Here is a 13,245-nt window from a genome sequence, read left to right on the forward strand (position 1 = left end):
GTTATATAAACTTGATTGATTAATATTAATTTTTGTTAGCTTTTCCAGCATACTATTTTTTTCAATTTTCTCATAAATTCAAGCTGGCTCAGGGTAAGTTTGGTGTAACTTAGGCTAGTTTTTTGCTTAAAAGATTGGTAACCCTGGTGTATATTCATAGCTTCTAATCAAACTTTTACATTTTGTTTGATAAAAACAATTTTAGGTTTAGATATAATAATGTTTGATGAACTTTTAAAGTACATATATGAACAAAATCAAGAATTGGTAAAAGAATCAAAAATGGAAACAGATGAAAATTCAACAAATGTGATTGTCACAAATGTACCTAAAAAACTGTTTACTAACGAGGAAGTCAAACAAGCATTTAGAGACCTTTTTAAACGTTATACACCGGAAAACTTTGTATTTCTACCCAGTTTCAAACGAGTAAGAGTATCATTCAGAACTCCTATAGACAGCCAAAATGCCATAAAAGAGCTTCAAGACTGCTGTTTTCATTCAATGCAGCTGAAGCTGCTTTCTTTGAAGACAATTGCTTTTGGCAAAAGTAACCAAAGTTTGAGACCTCCAACGCCAGAAAAACAGTTTTTGATTTCCCCTCCTGCTTCTCCACCTGTGGGCTGGGAGCAAGTTAGGGAGGACAAGCCGGTTGTGAACTTGGATCTTTTGGTTGCAGTTGCTGAACTGAAGCCTGGCATGAGGCACGAGCTTCAGCCTGCAACCGTTTCAACTCCGCAAGTTGTTGTGGATATATGCGAGGAAAGTCCTTTTGTTGGAAGGGGCCATGGGTTGAAAATTCCACAAACTAAACGCCCCAATAATAAGTAACGAGTTTCTTTGGTTTTGACTGACTAAATTAAGACTGCTTAGTAATGTTGAATCAAAAGAAGTTTATTTTTATGTTTACAAGCAAAAAAAGTGCATTGTAAGTGATAATAATCACAAATTTAAGTTTTAGGATTGTTTATACACTACAAGTCCCACAAAAATTTAACAATATCTTATGTAAGGCGAATTTTTTTTTATTTTATTAAAGTAAAAAAAAGACAAAAATACATTTTTATATTGAAACATGTTTAAGTTATATGTAAAGTTTTTCCTTCTGTTTTTTTTAAGAAAACTCATAAATTCAAAAATTAACTTTGTAAATACATGTTGATTTGTAAAAGAAAATTGCCACAACTTTTTTATTGTAACATAACATTATAAGTTTTTTTATTATTTTAAAGTTAAGTAAAGATGTTGTTTTAAGTTAAAGTTTAGAAAGTTTCTGTAACAAAACTGTAAAAGTTGCATGCCGCTATATTTTGAAAACTCTAGTTTTTATTTAAAAGCATAAATAAAAAAAAACTGCTGCTAATTAAAAAGACTAGTTAAATAATTTCTGTTTTTACATGACATCTTTTGTTAGTTTTAAGAATTGGAAGCACTTAAATCTATGTTAGTTTTTAATGTTGTGAAAACTTGAGAAAAACTCTTAGAATACTTAGAAGAGTACTTTCATTAATTTTATTTTGATAAATACAAAATAGTTAATTTTTGTTGTTTTTCTGCATCTTATTAGTTTTTTACATTTAAAAGTATTTAATTAAACAATTAAGAAACTGTTTCACTTAAAAATTTAATTTTTCAAATAAAGCAAACTATTACAAAAGATAAAGTTGTTTTACTATTGTAAATCTGAAAATAGTAGTATACAAGACTTTGAAAGTTTGTGTTTCATGTTTGTAAAATGTACTCTGTAAAGAACTTTTCATAAGTTTTAAGTTGAAATATTTTTAACAGTTTTTGCTAAATAAAATATACATTTAAGGGTTAGAAAACAGTTGTTACTTTTTTTGACAGTTGTGTATTAAAGTATATCTTCCATAAGTTTATAGTTCAGTTGTTGTATTTTTTTCACTAGAGTTAAAAAGAAACAGCATGGCTTCGGAAGATACAGAACTACTGGTAAGACTTTGTGTAAAAATACAAATTATATATATATAAGTTAAATATAAAGGTATAAATGTAAATTTATCATATCTTTATAAGAATGAGTAAATCTAAATTGTTTTTAGTTTTTTGTTCGGAAGATTAAAACTTTATTCAAAAAAATCTCATTGTTTACAGAAACTTAAGTACTGAAAAAAACATTTTAAAAAGTATATGCCTTAAATGTATAAGCTTTAGAAAAATATTCTACAATTTTTTGCAGTTTATAAAGTTAATGAGTTATGTATACTTTATTCTTTTTGTATAAACAACTTCATAATTTACAAGCTATTTCCCTAGGATCTCTATGATTTTTTTACAACTTTAACTGAATAAAAAAGTTAACGCACTAACATTCAATAAAATTGCAGCTATAGAAGTCTATCTAGTTAACAAAGAAAATTTTGACAAAGTAGAGCCAAAAAATTACTTTTAGTTGTTGAATAATATATTTTTGACTAAAAAAAAAATTGATTGTAATTATAAATTTAATTATAATAAAATATTTTTGCAGATTTTATTATAACCTAAAGTAAATTTAACATACTTAACAAATAAAAACTTATTTTTTCGTAAATTTATAACTTCTAAAAAATTGCTTAGAAAATTTAAAATTTTTTGTTTTTAATTACCACATACAAACCTTAATAAATTGTAACATTGCGTCTAACATAAGTAAGTATTCCATGAAGATTTTTATTATTTTTCAGGGTACACTTAACTACTTCATGCTTGAAGGTTACTTCAGACGTGTACAATCAACTGTAGCTGAAGCAAATAAAAGACTAGGATTCGATCCAGTTTTAACTTTATATAAGGGTCTAAGCTTATTGAATGAAAGTAAGTTATGCGCATTTTTAAGTACTTTTTCTATCTTATATAAAATGTTTTAGACTGTTCAGAAAAAATTAAAAACACTACTAATGTGTGTTTAATCTCGAAGCAGTATACTTTTTAAGTAATAATCATTGATGTTTCTATAAAAGAAGTATTACAAATATTACTAGCCAAAAGAAATTGTTAAATCTATAATAATGTTTCTAGTTATACAAATTTATTTTTGAATTTTAATGTTGTTATTATATTTTGAACGTAGTTTAGGTTTTTAGTTTAATTTTTATAAAGTATTTTAATTTTTCTCATTGACATGCAATTTTATAGGTCAACCACAAGACTGTATAAGAGAAGTTAGTTCGGTGAAAGATAAAAGTGTTGTAGATGTAGCTAAATACGTTCTTTTAATTCAAGCCCATAAAAGATGTCAAAATGTAGGCGAGTACTTTTATTTATTTTTATAACTTTTTTAGTTAAATTTTTACTAACTATATAACTAATTTGAGAATTTTTTGCATTTTATGAAGTTTTTTATTTACAGTTTGAACAAAGAATTTTTTTCTTTGAAATTTACATAAGTTTTACTATCAATATGTCTTCTGATATTAAGATGTCATTGCTTCACTTATGAAGTTGGTTTTAGCATATGTTAAACTAATAGTTATTAGTGTATAAAAGTTAAAAATAAAGTAAAAATAATCAGTTAAAAACACTAAAATGTTCTAAAAATTTTTTAACTGTGCATATTAGTACAGACGGTTTGTTACTCTTTTCGAAGTTTATAGTAATCATAACTGACTTTTAGTAAAACTTTAAAAAATTACTTTTTTAAAGTAAAACCCTTGTTTTGTTTTCTATCGATAATGATTTTCTTATTAGGTTCAACAAAAATAAAATACTTGGATTTATTATTTTTCAAGAGCTTTTATTTATGTTTCTATGTTATATTAGGCAACCAAGTTTTCAAAACAAAATGTTTCAAAAATTATTAAATTGGTAAATTTTATTTTGGTTTAAAGTACTTTGATTTACATTTTGTAGTTTTAATGTTGTTTTCGACTGTTATAAACTTTTTACCAAAATTATATGTAATTATGATATTTACATGCACCTTAAAATAAATTCAGTTGCTAACAAAGTATTTAGATTTTAGACCTTTAACTAAAAACTAAACTAAAATTAAGAATATTAATTTCAAAATCGTAAATAAACCATTGTATTTATTAATGTTCAAATACATTACATAAGTATTACACATTACCATTTTAAAATTCTGCAGACATAGAGATAGCTTTTTCAAATTAATTAAAACTCTGTAAATAACTCTGGGATAAGTTTAACAAACCAAGTACTCTGAAAATTTTGTCACTAAAAATATACAAAACAGTTTTACCTTATAAAATTGAGTATTTAGACTTTTCATAGAATGATTTTTTATAAACTATAGTAATCAGCTAGTTGATGTTGCAGACAGAGAGAGAGTGGGACAGTTGGATGCTCGTTTGAAGGAGATCCGCCGCAAGTCTTCGGATGTTCAGATTTATTTTGCAGCCGTCGTGTACTGGCATGTTGGCAACTACAAGCACGCTCTTGAGTATGCCGACCGTCTCATCAAAAATAATGAAAATTTCAAACAAGTGAGTATAGATATCAGTGTCATGTCAGTTATATGATTAGTGTTTATTTTTAGTTGATAGTTCGGCTTAAATTAGGTTCTTGTTTCTTTAAGTTAGTTTTAGAGTTTTGAAATATTATTATTATTTAAATATATAGAGAGTTAAATACATGATTAGGTATTTTGTTATAATTTATTTTTTACTAATGACTGTATACTTGTATAGATGTGATGAAGTCACTATTAGATCTAAAAAAGATCTCAAATTTTTATTTGAAATGGAGTAACTTTTCGAAGCTTCAGAGTGGTAACAAAAATAACATTGTATGACTTTATTTAACTAAATATAAGTCCAATTTAAATTGAATAAATAGCTAAATAACTTTTATTGAAAGTTATAGAAATATCTTTTTAAATGTGTGAGAATTAAAAAAAAAAATCTTCTTAATTTAGTTAGTATATGTTTTTGTTGTGAAGTATGAGATGAAACATTTACAGTGAATGACATTTTCCGATTAACAAGGTGATATACTATAAAAAAATATATACTTCTAAAATCAAATAGCAATATATCCATAGCTTTAAAATATCAAAAAATAATTTATTTCGTTTTTTTTTCTATGCTCCAACAAGTAGAAATTAATCATGAATTTTTTAATGACAATTCATGCTCTTATTATGTTTGATCTTACTTTTATTTCGTTAATGTTTGAAATTTGTTTTACTATTTTTAGAAATAACTTTTGTTTTTGAATTTTTAAGCTAGTTTTACACTTTTTTATAGGGTATTATCTTAAAAGCATGGATAGAAATAACTTCTGCGAAAGAACCTTACAACAAAGATACAGCTAAAAAGTATATAAATTCCATTAAGAAAAGTGGAAAAGCATTTGATCAAGGTCTTGTTGAAAATAAAGATCCATTTGGGTTGATTGGAAGAGCAAGGTATTTAGTTCGGAATCTAAGATAAACTTAAAGTTAAATTAAAGTAATCAAAGTCAGGTTTTGTGTAAAAGTATAGTAAAAAAATCCTAAAGTTAATTAACATTTGAAAAATTTTAAGTTGTTATTGAAATGAACTTAATAAAAGATTTCATATAAATTGTAGTTACAATTTTATAAGAAAATTGTTATTGTCATGCTATTTTTATTTAACTTTTATGCTCTGTCAAAGTCTTGCATTTCTACTTGAAATAAAATTATTCTTTTTGTAAGATTTTTTAAATGTACAATAAAAGTGTATTAAGTTTTATTATAAAAAACCTTAAGTTTGTCAAATTTCGTATTTTTTTATTTATTTGATAATAAATTACCTTTTTTTATTAGTTTTCCATTTGTTAGATTTTTGGATTTCTGTAGTTGGCTAACTTGATGATTATATTTGTATAAGTTTACTATATAATGGTTTGCTTGTATATATATATGTTTATTTTTTAATACCTGCTAATACTCTTAGAAGTGAAACATTTTCATACTAAATAAACTCAACTAAACATTAATAATGTAGTTTTTGCTCACTATTTTATGCTAGAGCTCTTTAAATTTGTCCAGTAACTCAGTCTAAAAATGTATATACACTAACATGTACTTTTGTGATGATTGAAATTTTCCATTTTAAAACATTATGCAAATTTTGCTTTGTGTAACATGTTAAGTATTTTTATAAAAGATTGCACTACTGTTTTGAACAGTTTTTAGCTGTATAACATTTTGAAACATAATAACTAAGCCTAAACAAAAAAGTACAATAACTTTTGAATAACTAATTAACTCGCTAAGCCCGCAAAGTTGTTATTTACCCTTTTATAAAAGTTAAAACAAAAACTAGATTCTAAAAATACATACACAAAACGATGAAAGTGATAACTTTTGAAAATAATGACTTTTTAGCACGAACTACCTGATTGTTAAAAAAAAGAATTTTATAAACTTTAATTTTAATTTCGACAAAATATGTTTAAAATTTTTAAACTAAATTTAAACATACTATTATCACAACTTATGAGTAGGTGTTTGATCCGTGCAAAAAAGTTTTCTCCCGCCATGGAATCGACCAATCAAGTGATAGTGTCCTTTCCTGATTTCGTACCTGCTCATGCGGAACGAATGAGGTGTTATCTCGCTCTCTTGAACTGGGATCAGATGCTGGATTCGGCAAACAGGTTGGTTTTTTATTAGTTTTCACTAGTTAATGTCAGCTTGATGAAAATATAAAGTTCAGTAGACATTTGAGAACCTACAATCTATAAGTAGTACTACTTCTTAAAGAATTAACCTTGTATTTTGTGAAATTGTTTGTAAATGAATTTTATTAATAGTAAGTGCAGAAAATTTCAGACTTGACATGGAAGTATGTTAACATAAATCGAGTGTTGATCAGCTATAAATTAACTAGAAATAATTTAAGTAATTAACACCAAAACTTATGAATTGTTATTTGGTAAACTTTTTAAAATGAAGTTTGCTTATTTTAGTGAATATTCAAAAACAAACTTAAAATACTTCTCCAATGCATAAGTAATTTAAGTTGTTAAGGTCGTAACTAAATAAGGTTTTCTGATTACTTTTTTAGTTATTTTTAAATTTAAAACTAAAAGTACTTATGGTTTTAGTTTGTCTTCAAAATAAGTCTACTAACATTTGTTATTTTTTTTTTATTATTAGTTATAATTTTTTAGTTACTAATGAAAATATATTTCAATACTAGTTTAAAAATTTTGTATAAAGTTTTTTTGCTCAATAAGGGTAAAAATAAAAACAAAATCAATTTGTAATGTATTAGATTTTAACTTTACTGAGCCACAAATAGCACAAAGCTTCACATAATAAAAGCATGAAAGTTTATAGACAAAACTTAAATGGGATTATACTACGGTGAACAGAGTGGGTTAGCAAGACTTTTATAAATGTAATCTCATATACCGATTCACTTACAACTTTTTGTACGTCATTCTGCTCGCTTTAATGACGTCATATTAGCGAATTTACTAGCTGCACAGATTTTTCGTCGCCATTAGCCCAAGTTAGTGAATTTCTCGTTGGATCTTAAAACTTAATTTGCTTGTACATAGCTGAATAATGCAGATGTAAGCTTTCCTTCGCCTTACATTTTAGTTGTTTATCCAATGCAAATTAGGTAGCTTGTGTTTTTTCCGAAACACAGAAGCTAGATAAAGGTATTAGAAAACAAAAAAAAAGAACAGTTATAGTATAACTGCTAATAAATTTTACAAATACATTTGTCAACAAAGCCTTTTGAATAAATATGTTTCATATTTTTTAGGTTACTAAACATGACGACACAATATCCAGAGGCATTGATACTTATTACTTTGCACACAATAACCCAAGCTGGAGACTACAACTTGGCTGTTGATAAACTTAGTGAACTAAACCAAGTTTGTTTTTGTTCCATAGTATTTTTTCAATTACTCCTTTAACGACTTAAAATTTAAACTTTTTTAAATTTTAGTTGTCTGTTTTTAGTTTTGAAATTAGTGAAGTAAAAGTTTATTTTATGAGAAAAACACAAAGTTTTTTTTTGTTCTAAGGTGAAAAAAAAAAGTTTATTTTAGAGATGTAAATAATTTTAAATATATTTATAAACCAGTAAAACTGTTTGGTTGTACAGGTAAGCTCTAGAACAGAAACTGTGCTTGTTGTTGTAATAAAAAAACATATTTCAATAGTTAAATACAAAGCACTTTGTCTAATAAAAATTTAAATTTTAAGGCAATAGATAGATTTGAGCCAATGAATTCCAAGTTGTACTACGACTGCGGAAAGTTATTTGCAACACTTGTAAGTTTAATACTATTTACAACACAATTCATGTATTATATTTAAATTTATTTATACTCAAGGTTTATATGATGCATTAATAAGTATTAAAATTCAGTTTGAAATAATATAAATGTTTTGCATAAACTTTGCTTCGTTTAGATTTATATAATGTATTAAAAGTTTTTGGTTTAAGTTTAGTAAAAGTAGTTGTTTGAATCACAGGAAAATTATTTATTTAGCTTAGAAACTTGAATAAAAATTTTAAAAATAAAAATATTTCAAGACTTTTGTGATTATAGTGATTTTTAGCCTCGTTGAGGAATAATTGTTTCCATTAGTTGGTTTGAATGTTAAAATGACCAGTACTTTGCCATTGTGTTGCTTTTATAACATTGTACCCATGTTGAATTTCATTTTCTATTTCTATTTTATGTAAGGGACTTTTTAATGTTACGCTTTAAATTATTTCTGTTTGACGGCACTAATATAGAATATGGATAGAAGTAAATTTAAAGTTGTTAAAGTTGCAATATTAAAGTACATACAATTTTTTGGTTAGAATGTATTTGAAGTTCTTTTAAAAGGACTTCAGATGCGTGTGTGTTATATCATTACACTAATTTAATAAAATATATTAGTTGATTAAATATAATCGAAGACTTTACTGACTACAATATTAAAACTTTGAAAAGTAGCTCGTCAACGATTTATAGGAATTAAGTTTTGTGCTTTGTAATAATCATTAAAACTATTTTTTCTGCTTCTAAAATATTTCGATCTTGATATTTATGTTTTTAATTAAAACAGCTTTTTGCTGATAATGTAAGCTGAAGTTTGTCATTTTAATTTAATTTTTATTGATATGAGTTTTAAAAATACGAATAAGTTATTTTTTTAATTTTTTTATTTCCTTTTTTACTTGTAAGTTTATAATAGCTTCTAAAAGGTATTCCAACCCATTTTTAAATAAGCTACTAATCCTTGTAGGTATGTTAAGCTGTTTTCCATGTAGTTATATTTTGTGGTTTTCATCTTATAAGTTCAGGCACCTAAAAGTGTTTATTTTACAATAACAATGTTTAATTTTGAAGTACTTTACGTGAAAAATGTTAAAAATTGAAGTTTTTAGTGACAAACAGAAGTATCACATAGTATGTTATATTTCTTTGATTTTACCCTTTAGGTTATCTGTAATTTACTCGCGCAACTTCTTAACAGCTTAATGAAGTTTTAGCTGATGAATTTGTCATTTATACGTTTAAAAACACTACTTTAGAAAAGTAAGCCATTTCATTTATATATTTAAAATAAACACAGTTGTTTTAAAATAGAAACAGTTATCAGTGTTAATACTAACAAAATCTAACTTATTGTAAGCGTTGTTATTGTATTTTAGTTTTAAGTAATATTAAGAAAAATTATTTTGCATTAAATTAATCAAACAAGTAAATAGTTTTTTTTTTCAAACTTTGAGTATAAAATTGGCTAACAGGCCGGCAAGAACATGCATATATTGAAGTTAACTTCCAGTATGATCAGTCATGCCATGTCAATAGAACCTAAAGTTAAGTACAATATTGAGTTAGCTAAACAGCTCTTTTTAATGGTTCGTCAAACTTCTGCAATATCTCAATGATTTACATAAACAAAGTATTTTTATTTATTAAACTTCGGATTGTTCTTTTTGAGAAGAAACGATTGGAAGTTTATATATAATATTAATCTGTTTAAATATAATTTAGTTTTGGTTAAAAAATTCAGCTAGTGTAAGCTTGTAGAATAAAAATATACACAATTTTTTTGTTTAAATGTTATTGATTTTTAAACTTAGTTTTACCAGATTTGTTATTAAATTTAAAGAATATTAATCTCTTAGTAATTAAATTTTCTGAAAATTTAAAAATACTCTCTGATAAATGAATAAAATGCTTACTGTACATAAAAAATAAAATTATTTTTTTATATAAAAAGTTGCACAAGTCATATATAAACTAAACGATAAAGTATATAGTATTTAAATAAACACATATATACAACTTGTTAACTTTTATCTATACATCTGTGGAACTTTAACAAAACTTGCAACTACTCTAATGCACTATAACATCAGTAAAAAGTTAAAAAAAGTAGATTTACAACTTTGTCAAGTTATACTGCACTGTTTACGTAGTAACTTTTTTTACTTCACAAGCTAAATGTGTAGTTTTTAACTTATTTCAAGAAGCCGCTGTTGTTTCGTTTTTCAATTATTCTGTCTATTTTAATCCAAACTATCCAAGGGCAAGTACAAGGAAGCTGACGGTGAGTACAGGAGGTGCATGGAGCTCGATGAGACGAGCGTCAGCTCCATGCTCGGGTCGCTCTACTGTCAGCTGCACATGAAACACAACTTGCAAGACATGAACGACCAGCTAGAGTTTCTCAACGAAGTGGCTAAAAACGACAACATTGAGTCTGTTAGTTTGCACTGTATTCAAACAAGTTTTTTTTTTGGTAATTTTTTTTAAATAAGATTATATACTTAGCTTGTGTTCATACTGAAAAAAAAACAAATCAGTTTGTATTGTGTCAGGTACAATTTTTCGCTTCTTTTCATTCTTTAAACTTAAGATAACACTTTTAGGAATTGTGCTTGTTGAGGGCCATGCACGGTAGATTGAGCGGCAGCGACTCCATGGCGATGGTGGATTTGCTGGAAAGATGCACGAAACTTCACTTCACCAGCACCACACAGCTCCACATGAGCACCAACTACATGCAGGCGTTCGACCTCTCCTTTTGCATGATGCTCGTCAATGAGCTTTTCAATCATGTGCCTTCTCAGGTAAATTAAGTCGTCGTTGTGCGTTTGACTCTTCGTATCTCAGAGAATTTTAGACTTTAGAGTGATTATAATAAGCTGCCAGCTAAATAAATACGCTACTTATAAATAGTATATCCTCCAATTAAAACAATGTGTTTGGTTAAAATCAACTATATAGCATAACTAAGTAGGTTTTTGTTTTTTAAAAAAGTGTCTTTTATCTATTTAATCTTACGACAGCCGCTTAATTCTGGTGAAACTCCATCAACAGCTCTGAAATGTTGCGATCAAATTTTAACTACAATTAACAAAATTGCTCCAGGAATTCACCAAGCGCTTTTCTACAGAGCTAAAACGCTATTTATATCAGGTTTGATTAGTAATACGTTGTACAGCTGTTTTTTTTATTTAAAATAAAGTTTTAGAAAGTAGATATAATATTTATTTAAAAATACTATTTTAAAATTAATTTTTTGTTTCTGTTTTAAAGAGGTTGTTATATTTATTGTTTAATAAATTTTCAGTCTTTAAGTTATAAAAAAAATACTCAAATATTGTTTAACTTTATGGAGGCAGTAATAAGTAAACAAAATAGCTGTATTAATACAGGTTTTGTTTTTGTCTTAAACAAGCTCCACTTTTCACAGGTGATATGGACAGCGCGGGACTGATATTGGACAAATGTTTGGAAACCGACGTCACATACGCACCAGCTCACCTCCTGAAGGCTGACATCCACTTGCAGAAAGGAAACCTGTCCATGGTTGGAAAGTACCTCGACACTGCTCTCAGCTACAACTTTCAGGTTTGATTTTAAATTGAAATAAAGTGATAAAAAATTATTTTTTAAGTAGTTTTTTTTTAATAAATTTTTTAATAATTATGGCTTTTAATAACTTTTTATTTGTCCTTATAAATTGTTGTTTATTAACTTGATTGCAGTATTTAGATAAAAAAATAAAACATGAGATTATAAATATATTTTAAGCCTTATCATACTTTTTTAGTTTTATTTCAAAGTTAAACGCTCTAAATAGTTTTGTTGAAAAATTTCAGAGTTTTTTTTTTGTTTCAAACTCTTCATACTATATAGCGTTGGCAAACTAACTCTTATCAATGCTAACTTTACACGTTAAAACCTTTTAAACTTTTTTATTAGGATTTTATTTGAATAATTTAATTTTTGCTTTTTTTCAAATTCTTCACACTGCACAGCGTTGGTTAACTAACTCTTATTTATAGAACTTTGAATTTTATGTATTTCACAAAAAAAAACCCACAGATAAGGGAGCACCCAAAGTACCACTTGCTGAAAAGTCGCACGAGCCTGCACGCTGGCAACGAGCACGAAGCCATCACCACTCTGAAGATGGCCATGAACTTGCCGGGCGTGAGAACGCGGCACGAGAAAGCGCAAGTTGAGAGCGGCGACCGGCTCGATATTTTCCTGCTCCTCGTGCACGCGCTGCTGAAGAACGAACAAATAGTTGGTTTCTTGTTTTAGTTTGAAAAACGGTCGGATAACATTTAAGACACAAATGTTTTGGGCTTATTAGTTGTTACATACCTAGAAATAAAGATGTGTAAGCAAACTGTTCCGACTTTTAATGAACACATAGTTGGTTTTTTGTATTAGTTTGAGAGTTTATGAAATACATATTTTAATATTCTGGTTGTTGCAAACATAGTAATGTTGATGTAATTTGTCGTGGTTTTCTAGATTTTTATACGTATTGTCTTCAACTTTCGTTATTTTATCGTACTAGAAGTAACAACAAATAGCTAGTTTTTGGTTTTTGTTTGAGAGTTTGGTTAAAAGTAGTCAGGTAACGTTTAGAAAAAAGATACTTTTGGCTTTTAAGTTGTTACATAGCTAGAATTAATGGCGTGTGAACAAATTGTTTCGACTTTTAATATTTTTCATTACATTGTAAAAGATGGTAATTTTATATTATATAAGAAAAATGGTTTTTACGCATTTGTTTTTATGTATAAAAAATTTGTGTAGTCCAATTTTGTAAAGTTACTGTTGAATTTTTATACATTTTTCATTTAAGTAGAAAATATAGTTTGTTATAAACTATTTTTTTCTTTTATGTTTAAAAAAAATACTTTGGGTGAAAATGTTAAAAAGTCATTCTATTTATCTTAACTCTGATCTTAATTTTGTTTTTAAGAGACTTACTGTTATTCTAATGCTACTACGGTAACTTCAAAATACTTTTTAATAACA

The 13,245-nt window shown here is 26.6% G+C and overlaps 2 protein-coding genes across 2 annotated transcripts in view; both read left to right on the forward strand.

Annotated features, from left to right (window-relative positions):
• The first annotated feature begins 221 nt into the window (after positions 1-221).
• On the forward strand, positions 222-1,176 carry LOC145829589 (calcipressin-1-like). The gene has a single exon (XM_082937432.1). It carries the CDS (start codon positions 283-285, stop codon positions 829-831), a length of 549 nt encoding a protein of 182 aa, XP_082793558.1. The 5' UTR covers positions 222-282; the 3' UTR covers positions 832-1,176.
• A 645-nt stretch (positions 1,177-1,821) lies between these two features.
• LOC145849130 (tetratricopeptide repeat protein 21B-like) overlaps positions 1,822-13,245 on the forward strand; it is a 31,610-nt gene continuing 20,186 nt past the window's right edge. The window contains exons 1-14 of the mRNA XM_082954223.1: positions 1,822-1,953; positions 2,688-2,817; positions 3,139-3,249; positions 4,282-4,448; positions 5,211-5,371; positions 6,436-6,588; positions 7,710-7,824; positions 8,159-8,227; positions 9,702-9,815; positions 10,489-10,665; positions 10,833-11,033; positions 11,253-11,382; positions 11,660-11,817; positions 12,295-12,498. Of these exons, the coding sequence (XP_082810349.1) occupies positions 1,927-1,953; positions 2,688-2,817; positions 3,139-3,249; positions 4,282-4,448; positions 5,211-5,371; positions 6,436-6,588; positions 7,710-7,824; positions 8,159-8,227; positions 9,702-9,815; positions 10,489-10,665; positions 10,833-11,033; positions 11,253-11,382; positions 11,660-11,817; positions 12,295-12,498 (1,917 nt within the window). The 5' untranslated portion in view covers positions 1,822-1,926. The remainder of the gene's footprint in view (positions 1,954-2,687; positions 2,818-3,138; positions 3,250-4,281; positions 4,449-5,210; positions 5,372-6,435; positions 6,589-7,709; positions 7,825-8,158; positions 8,228-9,701; positions 9,816-10,488; positions 10,666-10,832; positions 11,034-11,252; positions 11,383-11,659; positions 11,818-12,294; positions 12,499-13,245) is intronic.

Source organism: Thalia democratica, chromosome 1, assembly GCF_965202585.1.
Source record: "Thalia democratica chromosome 1, ktThaDemo2.hap1.1, whole genome shotgun sequence".
NCBI lineage: Eukaryota > Metazoa > Chordata > Thaliacea > Salpida > Salpidae > Thalia > Thalia democratica.

What these genes read in the sequence shown, in the direction of transcription:
- LOC145829589 (XM_082937432.1), top strand. Translation starts at nt 283, where the DNA reads ATGGAAACAGATGAAAATTCAACAAATGTGATTGTCACAAATGTACCT.